The sequence below is a fragment of the Eubalaena glacialis genome, chromosome 19, assembly GCF_028564815.1.
Source record: "Eubalaena glacialis isolate mEubGla1 chromosome 19, mEubGla1.1.hap2.+ XY, whole genome shotgun sequence".
Taxonomy (NCBI): domain Eukaryota; kingdom Metazoa; phylum Chordata; class Mammalia; order Artiodactyla; family Balaenidae; genus Eubalaena; species Eubalaena glacialis.
Genome location: NC_083734.1, coordinates 26084229 through 26108849, shown reverse-complemented (window position 1 = coordinate 26108849; position 24621 = coordinate 26084229). Strand labels below are relative to the sequence as shown.

Genomic DNA, 24621 nt, shown 5'->3' with positions numbered 1-24621 from the left:
CCCAACACAGCCAAAAATAAATTAAACTTATAAAATAAAGAAGATGAGAGCTATTATACTTCAGGGAATCAGGAAAATCTCATTTCTATCAACAGTTCCAACTGCTGAATTTCAAAATGAGAGTTACTGGGGATTTATCTTTCAAAGAGAAATTCAGAATTAAAATTCTACAAATCCAACTGGTCAATTGAAAGCATTACCTTCAGGTCTGTTTGCTTTTGTAGTTCTTGTATCAAGGTCATAGTCTTATTGAAAGTAGCACACATGCGCCTCTTAGTCTCTTTATGCTCGACAGCAATTGGTTTAAAGCGTGCATGCAAAGTTTGATAGCGAGACTTTATTGCTGACAATTCCTTTAAAAGTGTAACAGGATTTTTCTACATCAGGAAAAAAATTAATATATATTAAACCTGGAAAGGAAAAATTAAGCTTCTTTTAAGAATTAAAATATATACAGCACATTCTACCATCCATTTAATAGAACACTGTATTTAATTATGCAACTATGGGACAGAGGATGGGAGGAAGGAAAAAAGAGAGAGGTATAAGACCTACATCCTATTCTCAAGGAATTTAAAGCCTAGGCACAGAAATAACCCCTCCCCTGCACTCACACACACACACACACACACACACACACACACACACACACACACACCAGCAAATAAGGTCACATTAGATATGTAATATTTGATGTATTGCTCACAATAATTACACCATACTTCTAAAATACAATTCTAAATGTTATTATACAGAAGGTGATTTAAGGAACTATTTTGATTTGTTGAATAAAACAACTTGAAACCACTTATGATGAAATTCTTTTTTTTTTTTTTAATTTATTTATTTATTTTTGGCTGCATTGGGTCTTTGTTGCTGCGCACATGCTTTCTCTAGTTGCGGAGAGCGGGGCTACTCTTTGTTGCCGTGAGCGGGTTTCTCATTGAGGTGGCTTCTCTTGTTGCAGAGCACGGGCTCTAGGCGTGCTGGCTCAGTAGTTGTGGCTCACGGTCTCTAGAGTGCAGGCTCAGTAGTTGTGGCGCACGGGCTTCTTTGCTCCATGGCATGTGGGATCTTCCCGGACCAGGGCTCGAACCCGTGTCCTCTGCATTGGCAGGCAGATTCTTAACTACTGCGCCACCAGGGAAGTCCTGAAATTCTTAAATATACTGTCATGGGGCTAAAGTATGTATGAGCACCAATTCACTGACCTCACTATACAAAATGCATGCCAACTCAAGCAACTATATTTATAAATTACATTAGTTTTTCAAATTCATTTTGGAATATAAATAACCACTACTCCATAAAAGACATTTCAACCGGGTGCTTTCTGCCACTTGGTAATTCTTTTCATTCCCTGGTAGTTTCTTAGCAAACCCTCCAATACTAGCTATTCCAAACTTTCTCCACTCCCTCCAGTTCCCATCCACCCCTTCTTGGCAAAACACCTCACCCCAACTACTTTACTGAGAAGACAGAAACCATCTAGGAGTTTCTACTCCTGCCTTTTCACCTGAAAATGAAAACACTATGGACATTCTGATCCTTACTTAGCCCCTAACACTACCACTATTTTTTTTTAATAAATTTGTTTATTTTATTTATTTATTTTTGGCTGCATTCGGTCTTCTTTGCTGCGCGCGAGCTTTCTCTAGTTGCGGTGAGCGGGGGCTACTCTTGGTTGCAGTGCGCAGGCTTCTCATTGCCGTGGCTTCTCTTGTTGCGAGGCACGGGCTCTAGGGGCACGGGCTTCAGTAGTTTTAGCACGCGGGCTCAGTAGTTGTGGCTCTTGGGCTCTAGAGCGCAGGCTCAGTAATTGTGGCGCATGTGCCTAGTTACTCCGCGGCATGTGGGATCTTCCCGGACAAGGGCTTGAACCCGTGTCCCCTGCACTGGCAGGCGGATTCTCAACCACTGTGCCACCAGGGAAGTCCCACTACCACTATTATTGTTGTGTCCTCCCCATATCCTCCAGAACCTTAAATTTCCTATATTTCAATAACCTTTTCATATCTCCCTCTATACAGACCTCAAATATATAGAGATTTTTCCCTATACTGAGGGGAAAATTAACTCTTCTCTTGACTCTGTTGTGATTCAAAACCAGTTTCATTTTTCTCACTCCATTTGCCACCAACCTTCTAGGTCCTATAATAATACACTTCCTAGGCCTTTTAATAATAAGTGGCCCTGGGACTTAACTGGTGGCACAGTGGTTAAGAATCCACCTGCCAATGCAGGGGACACGGGTTCAAGCCCTTGTCCGGGAAAATCCCACATGCCATGGAGCAACTAAGCCCGTGCACCACAACTACTGAGCCTGCGCTCTACAGCCTGCGAGCCACAACTACTGAGCCTGCATGCTGCAACTACTGAAGCCCGTGCCCCTAGAGCCCGTGCCTCGCAACAAGAGAAGCCACGGCAATGAGAAGCCTGCGCACCGCAACCAAGAGTAGCCCCCGCTCACCGCAACTAGAGAAAGCTCTGCGCACAGCAACGAAGACCCAAAGCAGCCAAAAATAAATAAATAAATAAATAAATAAAATTTAAAATAATAATAATAATAGAAGACCCCATAGACTACAGTCCTTTGCCAAATTATTTTAAACAATCAAAAAGTCAGACTTGCCATATAATTTTGATATCCCTCTTTTTGCCTCTCCTTATTTCTTTCCTATTCTAATCTTCGTAAAATGAACTCTTGATTTCCATAAAACTATACTATCTTGGTTCTCTTCCCACTCTTCAAGTATCTCCTTCAAGGACCCTACCTCATGGCTATAGTCAGAGGCTCAGTTCATGGCCCTCTACTCCCCTCTTCTTTGGAGATTGATAAATAAAGATGATTCTAACAGGAATGAATAAGAACAGAAAATCTAACTTAAAGACTGTTAAAATAACTCTGCAGAGAATGATCAAGACCTATGGCATGAAGAGTAGAAGCAGGAAAAGGACAAAAGAGAGACACCATAAAACAGTTAAGAAAACTTATAGTATGTTTGATATGGGCAAAGAAATGATAGATGACACCAAATGTATAGTCTGGCAAATAGTGTATATTAAGATGCCTTTTGGGATATCTACTCAGTAAACACCCCAATGACACTGAGACCTGCACCCTAACCCTTCATTTCTCATAATGTATCTAGATATTCTAAGAGACTGCCAGTAGAAAAACTGGAAAATACAGTCAAAAAAATATCCTAAAAAGGAGGGGGGAAATAGACAAAAATGAAAATTGAAAGAAAAGATAAGAAAAATAGAGGATGGATTCAGGAAGTCCAATATTTCAGTAATGGGAAAGGCCACAAAAGAAGATTTCTTTTCTTATGAATATATAGGTAAGAAAAGTTATATGACTTTAGATTCACGTGTTTCACATTTAAAGAGCCCCACCAAGTGACAGCACAGTTAATGAAAAGACCTATATCATAATCATAAAATAATTATAAAATTTCACAGCATAGATAGAATATTCTTGAAGTTCCAAGACAGATAGGTGTGATGCAGGAGTTGGGGGTGGGGTGGGGGGGGAACAGAAGGTGTAAAATAAGAAGGAAGACAAATACAATGGATCAGGAATTAGAATGGCATCTATTTCTCAACAAGGACACTGGAAGCTAGGAAACCACAAAACAATGATTTTAAAATTAAGAGAAAATAATCTCTAGAATTCCATACTCAACCAAACCATCCATCAACTAAAGGATTAAATAAGGGTTAAATAAATACATTTTCAAACATCTGACATCTCAAAGAGTGAAATATATGATCCAAACTAAAGGGAGTAAAACAAAGGGAATTACCAAAATTATGGTAAAGAAATTCCTAGCCATGCAGGAAGGCTGTAGAGCTGAAGGTTAGATTGGAGCAGAAGGACAGACAGCACACAAGGGATGTGGAAGAAAATGAAACTTAGGGATCATGTGATGTGTCTGACAATGTTGACAGGAGTTTAACAGTTCTGGTAGAAAAGCCTGAGGCTGAATTAATGATAAATGCATAGAAAAACTAAGAAAATTGAAGGGGAAAAAAAAGAAAACAATTATTAGCTCCAGAAAAACAAGGTGTGTAAGAAAGGAAAAGCAAACATAGTATATTGCGTGACTTGGATAAAAGCAATATTTGCAGAGCCATAATTACTGTGGTCTGAATGTGTCCCTGCAAAATTCATTTGTTGAAACCTAACCCCCAAGGTGATGGAATTAAGAGGTGGGATCTTTGAGAGGTGATTATGCTAAGAGGGTACAGCCATCATGAATGGGATTAGTGCTCTGATAGAAGAGGCCTTAGAGAGATCTTCCCCTTCTGCCATGTAAGGATACAACCAAAAGTCTGCAACCCAAAAGAAGGCCCCAACTTGACCATGCTGGCACCTAGATCTAGCACTTCTAGCCTCCAGAACTGTGAAAATAACTTTCTGTTATTTAAAAAGTACCCAGTCTAGTATTTTGTTTTAGCACCCCCAAAAACAGACTAAGACATAATAATATAAACAAATACTGAATGGATATATCCAGAAATTGTGAAGATGAGGATACTTATGGATAGTAAAGTATTTAATCTTTATCTTCAATAACAGGAAGTTATTAATAATAACAGCTAAAATATATCGCATATTCTGGACCAAACAGTTCTAAACACATTATGTATATATATAATTTTATTCTCTCTTAACCTACAAAGTAGGCAGTAATAAACCATTTTATAGATGAGGAAACTAAGTACAGAGAGGTTAAGTGACTTGCCTAAGATCACAATGCAGAGCTGGGATTTGAACTAGAATAGTCTGTATCCAGGAAATCAGTAGATATTTCAGATCAGAGGAAAAATAGCAATACAAGCATACTACTTAGAAATATAGAGGTAAATACAAGAAGATGCTGAAATAAAAGTGTGAAACAAGGAATTACTGTTTGTAACTATGTACTTCTGTGACTTTTCTAATTATTTATAAAAATTAATTTGACAAAAATAAAAGTTTCAGGTTGGGAGGAAAATTGATTTGAGGGTAGAGGACATCAACTGTGAGATGGCAGGGGATCAGGCAAGTATAAATGGTCTTTAGAATGGAGCTCAGTAGTGAATTGACCAGAGAACTGTACATATAAACCATAAGAATAACGAATTCCCCAAATATTGATACAAATTTATAGGGGAAAAAAATGTGTTAAGAACAAATCCTGATGATCTCCCAAACTAGGAAAAAAGAAGGAATTGGTGAATAAGGTGTAAGGAATAAACAGCCATAGAGCTAAGAGTTAACATAGGGTAGTTAGTCAATTACCCATACTACATGTTTTGTGACAGTAACTGGATCTAGTAAAATTGAGATGGCAATGATTAATTCAGGAAACGTGATTTTAGGACTTAGCACCACACCACAGAGGAAAACATTATTGTGCACACAGCCTATTTTGAGTGACTGGCTTCCTGGGAGCCACCGTGTTCTTTTGTTAGTGTTTGCAAACTATTCTGCACTTTATTTAATTTTGTGCCTATAACATTTCAATTCATTTTAGGGTTTTATTTATTATACGTGGGTGATCACTTTTGGTAGCTCACAAAAATATACAAGAAGTGCTCTGGTTATGACAGTGCTAGTGATGAGGAAGAAGAAAAGCCAATATGTGAGCAAAAAACTCAACTAAGTCTTTTGAAAGAAACAAAAGGAAACATGCCATTAATTGTGTTACTAAATTTAAAAGAACCTACAGGACTTCCCTGGTGGCACAGTGGTTAAGAATCCGCCTGCCAATGCAGGGGACACGGGTTCGAGCCCTGGTCCAGAAGATCCCACAGGCTGCAGAGCCAATAAGCCCGTGTGCCACAACTACTAAGCCCACATGCCACAACTACTGAAGCCTACGCGCCTAGAGCCCATGCTCCCTCTGCAACAAGAGAAGCCACTGCAACGAGAAGCCCGCGCACTGCAACAAAGAGTAGCACCTGCTCGCCGCAACTAGAGAAGGCCCGCGCGCAGCAACGAAGACCCAATGCAGCCAAAAATTAATTAATTAATTAAAAAAAAAAAAACTACAGAGAAAATTCTTGTAAAATAAAACAAACTTAGCTTTCTGGAACAAATACAGGTGATAAACATGGTAACAGGAGCTTGTAGTTTACTGCATCTTTATATCTACCTACATCTATTTTAAAAGTCTATTTTAAAATGTTGAGTTTTATACAGAATTACTGACAGTCTCCAAATACACATCACAGTCGTTGGCACATAGTAATGTTCAATGAATATTTACTGCCATTTTACTGTGTAGAAGTATTAGAAGATAGTGCTACTGGATGTTTACTTTCTTGTTCATTGATACATATATAATCATTAGAACTAATGCCAGTGAAATCTACAAAGACTAAGTTCATGGTTTTCTTCCCAAACATAACACACAAAAAAGGAGAATTATTAGATAAATATTACAGGTGTTTAAAAAGTTATAGTTCCTCAAAAGTTAACATAGAATTATCGTATGATCCAGCAATTCCATTTCTGGGTATTTATACAAAAGAATCGAAAGCAAGGAATCAAACAGATATACATCAGATATATATATATACCAATGTAGAATCATTTTCACAATATGCAAAAGATGGAAGCAATCCAAGTGTCCATTGACAGATGAATGGATAAACAAAATGTGGTATATTACATACAATGGACTATTATTCAGCCTTAAAAAGGAATGAAATTCTGACACAGGCTACACCACGGATGAACACTGAGGACATTATTCTGTGTGAAATAACCCAGTCACAAGAGGACAAATATTGTATGAGTCCACTTATATGAGGTCCCTAGAGTAGTAAAGTTCATAGAGACAGAAGGTAGAATGATGGTTGCCAGGGGTTGGGGAGAAAGAGAAATGGGGAGTTATTGTTTAATGGATGCAGTTTCAATTTGGAAAGATGAAAAAGTTCTGGAGATGGATGGTGGTGATAGCTGCACAATGATGTAAATGTACTTAATACCATGGAACTGTACACTTAAAAACGGTTCAAATGGTGAATTTTATCTTGTATATTTTACCACAACTTAAAAAAACAAAAAACTAATAATGTAAAATGGTACAACTGTTTTGGAAAACAATTTAGCAGTTCTTCAAAATATTAAACATAGGGTTACCATGTGGCCAGGAATTCCACTCTTAGGTATATACCCAAGAGAAATGAAAGCAAATGTCTATACAAAAACTTGTGTGTGAATGTTTAAGATACTATTATCATAATAGCCAAAAGGAGGAAACAACCAAACTGTCTATTAACTGATTGAATAAATAAGAAAATGTGGTGCAGCCATACAATGAAATATTATTCAGCTGTAAAAAGGAATGAAGTACTGATTCATGTTACAACCTGGATGAACCTTTAAAACATGCTAAGTGATATCCAGAAAAGATGAAAACTCTAATTTGAAAAGATGTTCATAGCAGCACTATTTACAATAGCCAAGACATGGAAGCAACCTAAATGTCCATCAACAGATGAATGGATAAAGAAGATGTGGTATATAATGGAGAAAAGACAGTCTCTTCAGCAAGTGGTGTTGGGAAAGCTGGACATCTGCATGTAAATCAATGAAGTTAGAACACTCCCTCACACCATACAACGAAAATAAACTCCAAATGGCTTAAAGACTTAATATAAGACATGACACCATAAAACTCCTAGAAGAGAACATAGGCAAAACATTCTCTGACATAAATTATACCAATGTTTTCTTAGGTCAGTCTCCCAAGACAACAGAAATAGAAGCAAAAATAAACAAATGGTACCTAATCAAACTTATAAGCTTTTTTCAGCAAAAGAAACCATAAACAAAATGAAAAGACAACCTACGGAATGGCAGAAAATATTTACAAACGATGGGACCAACAAGGGCTTAATTTCCAAAAGGTACAAATAGCTCATACAACTCAATATCAAACAAACAAACAACCCAATCAAAAAATGGGCAGAAGACCTAAATAGACATTTCTCCAAAGAAGACATACAGATGGCCAACAGGCACAGGAAAGGATGCTCCACATCACTAATTATTAGAGAAATGCAAATCAAAACTACAAAGAGGTATCACCTCACACTGGTCAGAATGGCCATCATTAAAAAGTCTACAAATAATAAATGCTGGAGAGGGTGTGGGAAAAAGGGAACACTCCTATACACTGTTGGTGGGAATGTAAACTGGTGCAGCCACTATGCAGAACAGTATGGAAGTTCCTCAAAAAACTAAAAATAGAGTTACCATATGATCCAGCAATCCCATTCCTGGACATATATCCGGAGAAAACTCTAATTCAAAAAGATACATGGACCCCAATGTTCATAGCAGGACTATTTACAATAGCCACGACATGAAAGCAACCTAAATGTCCATCGACAGGTGAATGGATAAAGAAGATGTGGTATATGTATACAAAGGAATACTACTCATCCATAAAATAGAATGAAATAATGCCATTTGCAGCAACATGGATGGATCTAGAGATTATCATACTAAGTGAAGTCAGAAAGAGAAAGACATATCATATGATATCAGTTATATGTGGAATCTAAAAAAAAATGATACAAATGAACTTATTTACAAAACAGAAATAGACTCACAGTCATGGGAAACAAACTTATGGTTACCAAAGGGGAAGAGGCGGGGGAGGGATAAATTGGAAATTTGGGATTAATGGATATACAGTACTGTATATAATATAGATAAACAACAAGGACCTACTGTATAGCACAAGGAACTATACTCAATATCTTGTAAAAACCTATAATGGAAAAGAATCTGAAAAAGAATATATATATATGTGTGTATGTATAACTGAATCACTTTGCTATACACCTGAAACATTGTAAATCAACTATATGTCAATTAAAAAAAAAAAACATGCTAAGTGAAAGAAACCAGACATAAAAGGCCACATATTGTATGATTCCATTTATATGAAATGTTCAGACAGCAAATCTGTAGAGTTTACAGAGACAGAAAGTGGATTAGTAGTTGTTGGGAGCTGGCCAGGGGCAGGAGAAGTGGTTGTTAATGGGGAGAAATAGCTAATGGGTATGGGTTTCTTTTTGAGGTGATGAAAATATTCAAATATTTATTGTGATGATGGCTGTACAATATACTAAATTACTAAAAATTCCAATGAACTAAATATACTAAAAACCACTGAACTGTATACTTTAAAAGAGTGAATTTCATGGTATGTGAATTATAGGTCAATAAAGCTGTTTAAAAAAAAAAAAGTTGTAGAAGAAAAACAACTGGAAGTGTAACTAAAATGAGAGATGGAAGGTGGAAGAAAAGGGGAAGCCCCACATGAAATGTCTTCCACATGGTACTCAAAAGATACCGACTCAGATGAGTGCTTTGGCCAGTCAATTAGGTGGTACCACTGGACCAGAACTGGTTGGTTGTTCTTCAGTAAAAGAGAAAAGAGGAAAAGACAAAGAAAAAGTCAAGTCAGTTAAGGAGGTAGAACAGTTAAAACTGTACTCCCATAGAATCCTGGCATTCCATTATTTCATGTAAAGCAGTAAAAACCGAACATTCACAATGCTTTCCCAATTTTATACAAAATGTTATTTTAATTTGCACTTCCACTCAATTCCCCCCAAATTTTAATTGTATAAATTTTTTGAGAAACAGTAAAATATGGTATTTCTTGTCTGCTAGCAAATGCTATAAAAGATAAACATTAATGATTTAAGTGGTAAATTAATGTTTTAAGTGCTAAATTAATGTTAGCAGACAATGCTTAAAAATTGTCTGCTTTATCTCTATAGAGATAGGCGTGTGTACATGTAGTCATAATTTATGGCATATAAACAGATAATATTTCTAATCAACCTAAACTTAGAAATAACTAAGTACATAATTTTATGCAAAAATCACAGTTCATATAACGAATTTAATAGTATATCATCATCTTCCTCAGAGAATATCATGACTGCTAGGATTCTCCCCTCTTATTTAACCGCTGCCCTAGAGGTATCTGTATCTCTCAGAATTTCAGAGGCTTCCATGGTGGTTTACACCTCTGGACTCAATAATTCTTATTTATGGGTTAAAAAAAAAAAAGGAGCCACAAATTTCCTTGACTATGGGTACAATCTCTCCAATATTCTGTGACCAAGTTTCCAACACAAAAAAGATTCTATAAATTTAATACTTAATAATTAATTGCTATAATCTACTACTATTAGAAATACTATCAGAAAATCTTTTAATAAAATATTCTGTTAAAAAGACATTTCTTTTTCAGATTACCTTGCCTGCTGAATCAGGATAATTAGTCTTGATTTCATATTCCAGCCTGTACTGAATGTAATCCAGATCAGAGTCAGCCTTCTGGAACTAAAGATCAGCACAAATAATTATTTCATGAACCAAAAGACGTATTACTAAACATGATACTGTAACTATTCTTTTTTCTTTATATTTTCACATATTTTAATATGATATACACTGATTTTGAAAATATGGAAATAGAAAAGTATATAAAACCTCCATCATCTAGAACACTGGTCCCCAACCTTTTTGACACCAGGGACCGGTTTTGTGGAAGATGATTTTTCCACGGAATGGGGGGGTGGGTGGGGGTGGGGATAGGGGATGGTTCAGGCTGTAATGCGAGAGATCGGCAGATGAAGCTTTGCTCGCCCACCGCTCACCTCCTACTGTGCTCACCTACTGTGCAGCCTGGCTCCTAACAGGGGGTTGGGGACCCCTGACCTAGAATACCCATGCTCTATTAAGAACTAGCAATGGCTTCAAGAATTCCCTAAGGTTACCAACACTCTCATCAAATAGGCAGTTTTTCTACCTCTGGTAGGATATGTAGTTTCAAATTAAAACACTGAACAAACTTATTTTCAGGGATACTCCGGCTGTTAACATAATTTGCAACCCCATTAACCAAACAACTACAAATATGTGCCACACAGACCAAAATTGGAAGGCTTAAAGAGTCATAAATTACACAAAAAAAGCTACATTAATACAGGAGTAGCAGTCTGAATAACTCCAATTTATTTAACCTGGGTCCTAGCGTGGGACCTTGATCTGCAGTAAACTTCTAAGAGAGAAAAAAGCAGAAAACTGCCATAGGCTGTAAAATACATGTGCGTACATAGAGAAAAGTTGGGAAGGATATATATCAGGGTGTTAAAAGTGGTTTATTTTTGAATGTGATATAATCTACAAATTATTCTTAATTTAGGGGAATTCTACATCTTTTACAAGATCTTAAAGCATGTACTGCCTTGAATTTGTCAGGGAAACAACCACCATCTTTTGAGTTTACTGTGAAAGGCAAAACATGATTTCCTTAAGGAAGGTCTCCCGTTCATAGCCCACAGCTGAGGAGACTTTCAGACCTTTCTGTCAACTTAAGCTCTGGACTAAAGATTGCTTCTTGAAAATTTGGAGCCTTAATGGAAAGAGTATAAACCAACAAAAACTGTTAAAAGTAGTTCTCAGATCTAATGAGAAGCAGTATACAGATATTTTTATTATACAAAAAGTAAACCAAGGGTTCTACTTTGGAAGGTAGAGTGAGGGAAAAAAAATGGTTCTCAGAAGTTAAAATGCTTCTGAAGTCAGAAGCTGTCACTATTGAACAGAATTTCAGAAAGAGATAAACTAAAGCTTCCATCACTAATAATTTCTCTCATCATTGGCCTAAATTTGATTGGAAAACTTTGCAATTAATAAAATTCTATCTTTATAACCAAAAACTTTTAGAGTAGAAATTGAAGAAAAGAGTCAGACTTTGTTTCTAAAAATTTTCCAAGAATCAGTATCTGATTTGCATCTCTAACAGCAAGGAGCTGCTATGAGCCAGAAAAACAAATGTAGAAGTTCTCTATTTAAAAAGTGTTTAAAATGTTTTCCAAAAATGGAGGCATTTCATTTGTCATATATACTTGTTCTATTAGCTGCCATGATTAAATCTATCAATAATTAGGCTTCTTTAAGCATATTAGTAATTACTATATATGTATGTGTATATATATAAAGAAATTCCCACATTAAAATATGCTCAAGATTTATCTTTTCCTTTATATAAAAAAGTACACTAACCTGTATGACATGTGGATGGAAAGTAGGGGGAGGGGATGGGGTAGAACAAATCAAATTAAGCAAAGGCTCTACACATTGAAGACCTGATTTGTTTTAATTATTGAAGTAGACCACAATTCTGTAGCTTTAGGTATAATTCAAGGCCTTGTATAACATGCTAAAGCATAATTTTAAATAAAAGTTTTTAAAACTTATTAAGTTACCACAAAATTCTTAGGATTATGGGATTTGTTGCTCTAGGGTTACCTTAAAATAGAATCTCTATTCTAGGAGCCCTTGTTTATGGAACAGATATTCTTAAGCCTATATGTTTTTTAACTTGATATTTTAGTTCTGCTTAAATTTATCTAGTATAATCCCATAGTCCATTTAACAATGTCTTCTCTTCAAGAGAGTGGTTTCAGCTATGGCTTCACGTAATACCTGGGGGTCCACAACGTACTAATATCACCAAATAGTACCAAAAAGAAGTGGTTCCTTCTCTTAAGTAATTTATATTTTAATAAGATACCAGGGGCTTCCCTTGTGGTCCAGTGGTTAACACTCTGCGCTCTCAATGCAGGGGGCCCATGTTCAATCCCTGGTCGGGGAACTAGATCCCACGTTGCACAACTAAAAGATCCCACATGCCACAACTAAGATCCCGCGTTCTGCAACTAAGACCCAGCATAGCCAAATAAATAAATATTAAAAAAAAAAAAAAAAAAGGTACCAAAGAGTGTGCTTCCAATCAACGGCATCATGGAGCCGGCTAAATTTTTAGGAATTTTTGCAAGCCAATTGTTAAACACAGGCATCACTAAAAATTAAATTATTAAATTTACAACTAAATAAATTATTAAAAACAAATATATACACAAAAACCATAACTTCCTAGTTATTTTACTATATTTTACTCTTACCTATGCTCTTGAGGTCTATCATATCTATACAGTAGAAATATATCACATGCTACTATTGCATGTCTTTCCAACTCCATTTTCAGTGACATCATGCTGATAGCTTAAACTCAGCTAGGGTGGAAATATATACACCAGGGAAATTGGCAAATGCTAAAATTCAGGACTTCCCACTTTCTCACAACAGCTGCACTTATATGTATACCACTGCTTTCAAAAGGTTTTTAAAAAAATTTCCATCCCCCCTTTAAGTAATATACCCATACTTCTATTTGGAAAATATTTCAGAGAACAAATAGAATTTTAAACAGATTTTAAAAGACAGGGGGTACAGGGAATAGGGAGTTATTGTTTAACATGCGGAGTTTCAGTTTGGAAAGATGAAGTTCTGGAGATGGATGGCGGTGATGGTTGCACAATGATGAGAACGTACTTAATACTGCTGAGTTCTTTACATTTTAAATGGCTAAAATGGTAAATTTTATGTGTATTTAAACACAATTTAAAAACTTTTTAAAAGAAGAAAAACAGTTTGAGAGTAGAATGTTATCCTCCTTGAAGAACTGAACAGAGCATTTTGTGATGAAACCTAGGGGAAGTATTTACTTATTAGCGAAGTCAGTGGGCTGTGGATTAAGCAGGGGACAAAAAAGGAAAAAGGGTGCCAATGCAATGTTGACAAACAGAAAAACAATGAAGATTCTCTGATCTGAACCCCTCATTTTATAAATGAAGAAATAGTCTAAGTGACTTCCTTCTAGTTCTATTTTCATTACTCTGTTTTTATGTAGACCAAAGTTATACATGACATTAAATCCAATAAGAATCACATAGACGGGGGGAAAATGTAAAGACTTTACCTAATATTAAATTTAAACAGTTTTTTTAAAGTTTTAAATCTAATATCTCTGCAGTTAGTCCATTAAAAAATTCTCTCTGAATATAACCTGGTAGTATGGTACAGAAGAAAAGAAAATAAGAGGATTGAGATATGTGGCAGAAGTTCTAGTCCTGGTCTCACTAACCAGCTATGTGGCCTCCAGTATCTTCCCTCTCTCTGAGTCTCTCCTGTTAAATGAGAGAGATGGAAATCTAGTCCTTTTCAACACTAAACTTCTATTATTTCATTATACTACAAATAAACCAAAGTTTAATTTGTCAAAATGTTAAAATTAAGGAAAGTGTTTCTTTTTTCTAATATATAAAAATTTGGGGCTTCCCTGGTGGTGCAGTGGTTAAGAATCCGCCTGCCAATGCACGGGACAGAGGTTTGAGCCCTGGTCTGGAAAGATCTCACATGCCTCAGAGCAACTAAGCCCGTGCGCCACAACTACTGAGCCTGTGCTCTAGGGCCCGCGAGCCGCAACTACTGAAGCCCGCGTGCCTAGAGCCTGTGCTCTGCAACAGGAGAAGCCACCGCAATGAGAAGCCTGTGCACCACAACAAAGAGTAGCCCCCGCTGGCCGCAGCTAGAGAAAGCCCGCGCGCAGCAACGAAGACCCAACGCAGCCAAAAATAAATAAAAAAAGAAAAAAATTTGACCTTTGAGTTTCAGATTTTAATGTATGTATTGAAAACTAGCTTCTACTATTCGTTTTCTTCCTAAACAAAGATGACTGTTGCTTCAGTTTCAGCTGCATCATTTCTGCAACCTGCCCATTGTTCTTCCCAAACACCAAAACCCTATAAGCAATATTGCACTACTCAGAACTATTTATACAGCAGAGACAATATCGATAGGGTTCTAGGATCTGGTGATAAACAGGAAAATTTTTAGTTACACGGTAGGAAATTTACTGACCAATTATGACAGTCTCCAAAACTCATTACTGTCTGATTAATGGAACAAAATGATATTGCTAAACTTCATTCACATTGGAAGCCTTGTAAACAACGAGGCTGCTGTTTAATTAGTTTTAGCTACCTGTCTTATTTTTAGGCATATTAGAATATTTAAAATAAAACTAGTGAATTTTTTAAAGCCCAAGACATTCATATTTCATATTCGCAGTTTTTCTCTAAATCAGTAGTAAAAATAAATGGGAAAAGTTTTATATTAATCCTAAGAGTGGTAAATAAAATATGCAATTTAGCTGGGAAAAGTCCATGGAAATCAATGTTAAAGCCCCAAAGACCACCAAATTACATTCTGCCAATTGGACATCCTTGGAAGAAGACTGGGATTGTAAGGAAGATACTGTACAAATGGGAAAAAAATACTTCAGGAAATAATTTAGAGTTTTAGAGAGCATGCCACATATTTCACAAACACAACATTCTGTCATACTAGTTTTTATTATGATAAGCTTAAGGCTTTAGATAAAAGGCACACTGTATGACATACCACTCAAGTATTTGGCAGCAAGGAGAAAAGAACATAATTGCAGTACAGTTTAAAAAAACATTTCCTCTTTACAAAAACCCATAGATTCCCACTGCCACAATAATGCTCCCTTTCAAAAGGACCAGCTCCAAACACATCCTCTTCTGAGAGAGCCTGTCTCAACAACATCAAAACACAGGGAAATGAAGGGGGAAAATATGGCAGCCTTGCCTATGGTGAGAGGAGTTGGTAGAGGTATGTTCTGGACTCAGTAGCTAGGCTTAGAAATACATTTTCCATAGAAACATTGTTTTAAGGGCAAATTAGGTATCTTAATACTCCTAGATCTAGGTTAGCTGTATTATCAACCAAAGAATCTACTTAAAGCACCCCTTACATTCCCATCTCTCCAATACAGGTTTAGAAACACCTTTATCTACTCTCATCTTATTTTTTTCATGGCTAAGGTTTACCAAGTCATGTCTTATATTACAATCATTTGTTTGCATGGTAGTGTCACCATTTGATCTCAAGTTTCTTGCTGGCAAGAGCCTTGTCTTTTCACTTCTATATCCCTGGTTTTTAATATGCAGTGAAAAAAGGGAATAGATTAAAGAACATTTATTCATTTGAAAGAACAGCCTGGGAATCCAACCACATTCTAAAGCTTGTTTTAATAAATATTTCAAGCTCTTAACAAGTTGAGCGCCACTTCTAATGTCTACACAATCACAATTGGTTTTCTGTATATTTCTGCTAGAGAGTTGACTATTATCCACTCTCTTCCAGAGAGAACAAACACATGTCTATGCTTGTCTGAAACAGATAAGCAGCAATATGCACAAGCACCCAGTTACAGACATGTTATTTCAGGCAAATAACAACATCAAAGCAGAAGAAAGTGTGAAGTTTCAGGTTCATCAGTTCCTAATCTGCAGGCTTTTATGTAACAATTAAGAGAGTAGTACACATGAGCCTGACTTTATCAGTTAAAGTAGTCTTTTTTTTTTTTTAAGCTTTCAGGATCTTAGGTTATTTATGTTAACTGTGCTATGGACATATAATAGACTACAGGGACAGATTTAGATTTTCATAATATATAGAATGAACCTGGTTTAGAAAAAATAAAAATATACCTACAAAAGAATCTAGAATAGGGACTTCCCTGGTGGCGCAGTGGTTAAGAATCTACCTGCCAACGCAGGGGACAAAGGGTTCGATCCCTGGTCCAGGAAGATCCCACATGCTGCAGAGCAACTAAGCCCGTGCGCCACAACTACTGAGCCTGTGCTCTAGAGCCCACGAGCCACAACTACTGAGCCCACACGCCACAACTACTGAAGCCCACGTGCCTAGAGCCCAAGCTCCAAAACAAGAGAAAAACCACCTCAATGAGAAGCCCACGCACTGCAACGAAGAGTAGCCCCCGCTCACCGCAACTAGAGAAAGCCCACACGCAGCAACAAAGACACAACACATCCAAAAATAAATAAATAAATAATAAATAAATTTTTTTTTTTTTTTTTTTAATTTATGCCTGTTTTGGGTCTTCGTTTCTGTGCTAGGGCTTTCTCCAGTTGCGGCAAGCGGGGTCCACTCTTCCTCGCGGTGCGCGGGCCTCTCACTATCGCGGCCTCTCTTGTTGCGGATCACAGGCTCCAGACGCGCAGGCTCAGCAGTCCCTCAGACCTCCCTTGGAGGTCCCTGTTATTTATGGTATCCTATGCCTTATAAATAAATAGGGCAATAAAGAGTGTAGAACACAGAAATCAATATATAATTTTATCAGAAGTCATTAAATTCCCCTACATTTTATCCAAAACCTTAACTGGGTGTTTATATGGAAGATTTTTTTTTTAAATTAAGGAACATAGGTTCATAATTACTACAGAACATGAATATTTACAATAATTTTAAATGTTCAGAATGTAATAAAGGAAAAGTGTGGTGGAGGTTTTCAACTTAATAGCTAGAATTGATGTTACTGGTTCTTCATCTCAACCCCCCTGCCCCCCATCTCAAAACTGTACTGAACAACTTGCAGTTTCCCCCACTTGTGCAACACCTCTGGACTTTCACACGCACTGTTTCCTTTACCTGGAACGTTTTCTGTTTCCTTCACTGGCTAATCCCTACTCATCCTTCCAGTCTCAGATTATATCTCACCTCTAACAAGAAACCTTCCCCAGGTTAGGTGCCTCTTTCCAATGTGCCCCCCACAACAACTGATATTTACTTATCCCATCATGGCATCTGTCTCAATGTATTTATCCATGTCTCCCAGATAAGTTCCTTAATATCTCTAGCCTCTGGTACCAGCCTGCCCTAGTAACACTTACCAAAAGAAAGTATGAAGTACTATCATCTAAAATTGGAGAAATGAAAGAGAGGAGAGGAGGAATTAATAAGAACTACTACAACTCTCACATCTCCTAACAAAAATAAATTGTTCTGAAACGCTAAATTTATTTTACAGTCACTCATCACTATATGAAAATCTTAAGTGAAAACTGAGATTATTTCCTTATTTATAAAATGAAAACAAAAACAATGAATTAAAGAATCAACAATTGACTTATTTAGGACTTCCCTGGTGGTGCAGTGGTTAAGAATCTGCCTGCCGGGCTTCCCTGATGGCGCAGCGGTTGAGAATCTGCCTGCCAATGCAGGCGACACAGGTTCTAGCCCTGGTCTGGGAGGATCCCATATGCCGCGAAGCAACTAGGCCCGTGAGCCACAACTACTGAGCCTGCGTGTCTGGAGCCTGTGCTCCGCAACAAGAGAGGCCACGACAGTGAGAGGCCCGCGCACCGTGATGAAGAGTGGCCCCCGTTCGCCGCAACTAGAGAAAGCCCTTGCACGGAAACAAAGACCCAACACAGCCATAAATAAATTAATTAATTAACTTTTTTTAAAAAATTCAGAAAAAAAACTGATAAAAGGCCAAATTAAAAAGAAAAAAAAAAAGAATCTGCCTGCCAATGCAGGGGACACAGGTTCAAGCCCTGGTCCAGGAAGATCCCACATGCCGCGGAGCAACTAAGCCCGTGTGCCACAACTACTGAGCCCAGGAGCCACAACTACTGAAGCCCATGCCCCTAGAGCCCGTGCTCCACAACAAGAGAAGCCACTGCAATGAGAAGCCCGTGCACCACAACGAAGAGTAGCCCCCGCTCGCCACAACTAGAGAAAGCCCACATGCAGCAACGAAGACCCAACACAGCCAAAAATTAATTAATTAATTTTAAAAAATCACACTAAGCAGGTTATAAAAAAAAAATAAGTAAGACCTATAAACTGAAAACTGCAAAACACCGTTGAGAGAAATTTTAAAAGACCTAATTAATGGAGAGATAATGTTCATGTATCAGAAGGCTCAATATTGTTAAGATAGCGATTCTCCCCAAATTGTTCTTTATATTCAACAGAATCCCAACCAAAATCCCAGTACACTTCTTTTTTTAATAGAAATTGACAGAAAAAATATTTGGAAATGCAAATTAATTTAAAAGTTTTAGAAAACAAGAGCAATGGGTGATGCCTTACACTAGATGATTTCAAGGCTTCCTAACAAAAATTAACTCAAAATGGACTGAGATCTAAATGTAAAAACTAAAACTATAAATCTTCTAGAAGAAAACATTTGTGACCTCAAGTTAAGCAAAGAATTCTTAGATAGAACACAGAAAGCATAAACCATAGAAGAATAAAATGTATAAACTGGACTCCATCAAAAAATTTTAAGGGAGAAGGCAAATAGATAAAATTAAAGGACTCTTGTAATAATAAAAAGACAACTCAATTTGAAAATAGGCAAAAGATTTTAACAGATATTCACTAAAGAAGATATACCAACTTCAAATAAGCACATGAAAAGATGTTCAACACCATTAGCCATTAAGGAAATGCAAATTGAAACTATAATGAGATACCACTACACACCTACTACAATGGCTAAGATGAAGAAGACTGACAATAGTACAAAGTGTTGGTGAGGACTTGGAGAAACTGGGACCCTTATGCAGAGCTTTGAAAAAGATTTTAGCAGTTTCTTTTAAGATCAATCATACTTTTATCATGCTACCAAGAGAAATGAAAACATTTTGTCCACATAAAGACTTGTATTATAATGTTGAGAACAACTATTCATAATAGGCAAAATCTGGAAATAACAAAGTCCATAATCTGGTGAACAGACAAACAATCTGTGATATTCTAGACAATGGAATACTACTTATCAATAAAAATGGTCCAACTCCTAATACATGCAACAACATGGGTGAATCTTAAAAGCATTATGCTAAGTGCAAGAAGCCAGACACTAAAGACTAGAAGGTTTGTGTATATGATTTCATTTTTATGAACTTCTAGGAAAGGCAAAACTAGAGGTCTGTGGTTGCCAGGGAGTTTGGGAGGTTTACTGCAAAGGGTCATAAGGGAACTTTTTATGGTGAGGGAAATGTTCTGTATCATGACTGGTGGTGGGGGTTACATGACTGCACACATTTATCAAAACTCATGAAATTGTACAACTAAAATTGTTGAGTTTTACTCTATGCAAATTATATCTCAAACTGATTACAAAAAAACAAGTGATGGAGTCACATTTTATTATATTTCATAATTACAAAAAGAACATTAAAACATGCATTCTAAAGTTTTAAACTCAAGCATTTACTATACAATACACAAAATTAACACCAATTAAGATTTGAGGCAGGTTACCACAGGAAATATACAGCAAAGATTATATTCATCACATACTAATTCATCTTCAAACTCAATTGAAGAAAACCTGAGATTTGTCAGAACCTATCCAAACCTGTAACAGAAAGAAGCAAATGACAAAGTACTACTTGTTTAGACAAGCCATAACAACTTCAGCTATAAAATGCATCCTCTCAATATGTTTCATAATGCATTACAGTGGTGAATTTTTAATTAGTTGAAAACATTTTTTTTTTCAAATTATAACTTTCTAAAACATATGCTTTGTAATAAAATTATATAGTTTTCAGCAACAAAGGTTGTGGTAAATTACTCACAGACATTGAAGAAAGATGTAAGGCAAGAACCAAAATTCTGTTGTACGTTCTGCTTTCAGATGCTTTGACAATACTATTGCACTGCTAGCTGTAAAGTACAGTAGTGCAATAAAGTCAGAGCATTCGTTAGCAGTAATAGGTAGGAAAGACACACAAGAGCATCTTGTATCAGTTGAAGCTTCAGTGTGAAAAGAATACAAAGAAGGGTTGCCTCTTTGGACAGAAGACATCCAAAACCTAAGAACATTTATATCAATGTTAAAAAAAAAAAAAAAAAAAAGACTAGGATTTAAATATCAAAGTGGTATTGTTTTTTGACGACAAACCTATGATTAATATGCAAACTGAAAACATGCATAGATGCAGAAAGGAATTTTGTAAATATGTTATAAGCTGTATAAGTTATTCACATGGGTATTGTTAATACCTCAGGACTGGTATTAACAAAACAGGTTACAATTACTACTTAAGGCAAAGTTGTGAAAATATTTCTGTTCTGCTGAGATGTGTTGGTTAGCTCCTCCATAGCAACTGACTGATTAACTGCCATATAAAATTAGCTTTTTGAGTAAGATTACCAAAGAAAATAAATGAAAAGTGAAATAATATTTCCCAATTTCTATAAACCCCATCTATCTCTCTCGAATCTAAACTACAGTATAAAAAGCACTTACCATCTTATCTCAAGAGTTCACAGACTTCCAGGGAATCAATGTGTCGTAAACAGGATACCATTAGCCCTACTTAACTGCATGCTATGAAAGGGGATTTTAAAATTTCAGATAACCCCTAAAACATCTTAAATATAAGAGGAAACATCTCCATTTCCTTCAAGCGCAGAAAAATCAAAGAGAAAATAATAGTGGGAGGAGGAGAGGGCTCTGAGATTTAAGAGGTTTCCTTGGATTCAAGCCAATTAACATTCTAACCTTTTAACTGGTAAGAAACCATTGTGAAATCAGATATCAACACAGAAATAGAAATAGTATCATAGTATCACATTGCACTACCTTTTGTGTACAATCTCTAGCTGTATCACAAAAGAAAGACACTAGACAAATACCACTCAATCAATTAAGTGAAGGGAAAAAAGTTATAGAACAAAGATTACCCTACAATGAGTTTATTCCTCCATTAATAATGTTGACTGATGCAAAAACACTTTCCATTATTTTCACCAACCTTCCTTTAAATGATCCAGTTCAGCTACTTGGTTGGATTGAGCCTACTAAGAAATGAACTCAAATTCAGGACATCTGGAACATGAGTGTCTTGACCTCAAATCCTAGGCCACATAACTCAGATATTAGAATATTTCAACTCTGCTAGCCAAGGATCAGGTTTTAAAAACAAGTATTAAAAAACAAATGTTTAAAATATCGTACATTAATGCATATATGTGGAATCGAGAAAAATGGTACAGATGAACCTGTTTGCAAGGCAGAAAGAGACACATGTAGAGAACAAACATATGGACACAAAGGGGGGAAATGGGGGGGTGGGATGAATTGGCAGATTGGGATTGACATATATACACTAATGTATAAAACAGATAAGTAATGAGAAAAAAATAAAACAAAATAAAATTTAAAAAAACAAATGTTTAATTTTCTGAATCAGGGGTTAAAACTAGAAAAAAATATGAAAATTTTAAACTTAAGAGGATCAGGAGATTTGTCTGATATCTTAAAAAATTAAGATAAGTACTTTCTTTTCAAAGTTAGATAACAGGTATTGTATTTCACTTATTAAATATTCAACATTGGTTCCTCAACAAATCCTTTATTCAAGTAATATAAAACCAAAAATCAGAGGATTGTACAGGAAATCATTTACCTTTGGAATCTCAGAAAATAAACCAGTTCACAGATATAACATTTTTTTCTAAAAGCACATGGCAAATCTAAAGGTGAGATGTATGGTCTTATACTACCCAATCAGTACAAAGCAGTAATAATAAAAGTGTTAATTGTTCAAATACAATTTTTAAACCCTAATGATTATGGAAACAAACTAATAATTTGAACAGGAAAAAAAAAAGTTATGACTAAGTTAGTTAAAAGGAATTTAAGAAGAAAGACCTGTTTTCTTCTCTTCCTCTCATAAAAAGAATTTTTAAAAACTACCCCATCATTCAAACACCTAAAAGTTCGAGTCTGGCTACCTCATAATTTTTTAAAACCTATTTTTTTTCAAGATGTACACGTAATTGCTTTCCCCTTAAAATAAAATGTGTTCAATCTTAAACATGTCCTGTGAGACTATTGACTCTAATGCAAACTCCAGAAAAGGCTTCATTGGTACCTCAAAATTAAAAGCCAACTTGAGAGGGAAAAAAAAAAAACTGTTAAAAGCAAAATTAGTATCATTTAGCATCTTACAATTAGGCAGAAATATCCATCTGGAGGGAGGAATTCATAATGGAGGAGATGGGCAAGACAATGTTAATATCTGTGCCTGTTGGTGGAATCAAATTACAATACTTAACACTGTTACTTTCTTTTGTTTTTTGAAAGACAGTTAATGATAAGAATAACAAAACTTTGAACTAAAAGTTCATTATTTAGGGTTTGGAAAGCTGCAGAAAATTCTTCCTTCTTTGCTGCCATTTCTCACCTTCCCAATTCCCACACACACCCCCCACAAAGAAAATCAAAATTCAAAACGTTAGAAGCAAATGAAAGTCAATTTTGTATATGAGAGCCACTACAATTCATTAATACATCAGAAGAAAACAGTAATAAGATATATCAAGGTCTCGCATTTTCTGGGGGTGAGGATCTTCCAAGATCACTACACGTTGCAGATATTAAAGAGACCCGAGGTTCAGCTTGGAGAAGAGTAGCACAGGCACAAATGATACTTAAAAAGTAACGCCAAGGAATGGCAGAGAGAAGAGGAGGGGATTGTGATGGAGATTTTGGCTTTTTTACTTAATCTTGTTATTTTTCTTTAACAAAAAAACGGACAGGAGTTCAGTGATGGGTGCGTCCTCCAACTTCCCCATTTTAAAGGAAGCCAGCCCAATCCAAACACTCGTAATGCATTGGGGGTAAAGGGACTTAAGATAGAACAACGGAACTAAGAAAAAAGCGCGGGCGATCAAGCCGGTAGTCTACGGATGGGAGGGAGAGAATAAAGAGGACAAGTGAGGGAAGAATCCAAAGAAAAAACTAGGACGGCCCTCCAGTTTGGCGCCCTCGAGCAGGCCAAGCAGCCGCGGGAGTCCTTCCCAATTATTCGCCCCCGTCCCCTACTTTCACAATGAATGAAACTAGGCAACTCCAGAGCAGCGGAGCCTCCCACGTCCCAGGTCCCGCCCGCGCTCCAGGAAAAGAAGCTCGTGGTTGAGATTCCCAAGGCTCACACCTCTCTCCCACCGAAGGGCCAAACTGGTCTAGGGGCTTCCTTGGCCGCTAGGAAGTTGTGCACGCAAGTCTCGCATCCCTTCTCAGCCTGCGCTGGGCTGAATATGAACGCTTCAGCCCTAAAGGGATTTCTCTCCCCCCCCCACCCCTGTTTATTCCCCACCCTCCATTCCCCTTTCTCGGACTGTGAACAACCTCTCCCCTTCTTGGGGCGTTTAGAGACCATTACAGTCAGGTCTTTTTGGTGGAAATACACAGAACGCTGTTTGCACCAGCCACAGTTCCTTGAGAGGCGGAAAGGTGAGGGCAAGGAACAAGGAATTCCAAAGGCCCCGGACCCCCAGCATCTCCCGCCATTTCCCTCACGAGTTTCCCGGATGTAACCCCTTCCCCCCGCGGCGGTTAAGAGACCAGGCGGCGGCGACTCCTTTTGGTGCAGGAGGAGGAGCTCGAGTCTAGTCCAGCCTCCTCCGCCCAGGGTTTCCGGCGACTCCAAATTGCGTTCCACTTTGGAGGCCATCGGGGAAGAATAAACTACCCAGTAGATCTCCTTCATTTTACACTCACCATCAGTTCCAGCTTATCGACCTCCGCCTCCATGTTGAATAGTTGACATTCCTCAGACCGCGGCGGCGCTTAAGCCGCAAACCGTACTAGCACTGAGGGTCCCTATTGGACAGCTGTCATTCAACGTCTCGTGCTCATTGGTTCCTCTGCTTCACCGGCGCCCGCCCATTGGCGACTGGGAAACGCCCCTCCGCATGAAACACCTTTTCCTGTTGGGCAAGGACACAAAACGCCGCAGGAGGATTGGCTCCTGTACCCTTTTTTCTTTCCATTGGCTGCACCTTCATCTCTACTTTCCATTTCACAGTTAGAGTTCAGCAGA

The 24621-nt window shown here is 37.1% G+C and overlaps 1 protein-coding gene across 1 annotated transcript; it reads right to left on the bottom strand.

Annotated features, from left to right (window-relative positions):
- Positions 1 to 353: 353 nt before the first annotated feature.
- SKA2 (spindle and kinetochore associated complex subunit 2) lies at positions 354 to 24252 on the bottom strand. Its single transcript, XM_061175614.1, is given in 5 exon segments — positions 354 to 377; positions 9366 to 9431; positions 10283 to 10360; positions 24117 to 24180; positions 24183 to 24252. Coding segments are annotated over 4 exon segments (249 nt in total). The 3' UTR covers positions 354 to 377; positions 9366 to 9394.
- Between the last annotated feature and the right edge of the window lie 369 nt (positions 24253 to 24621).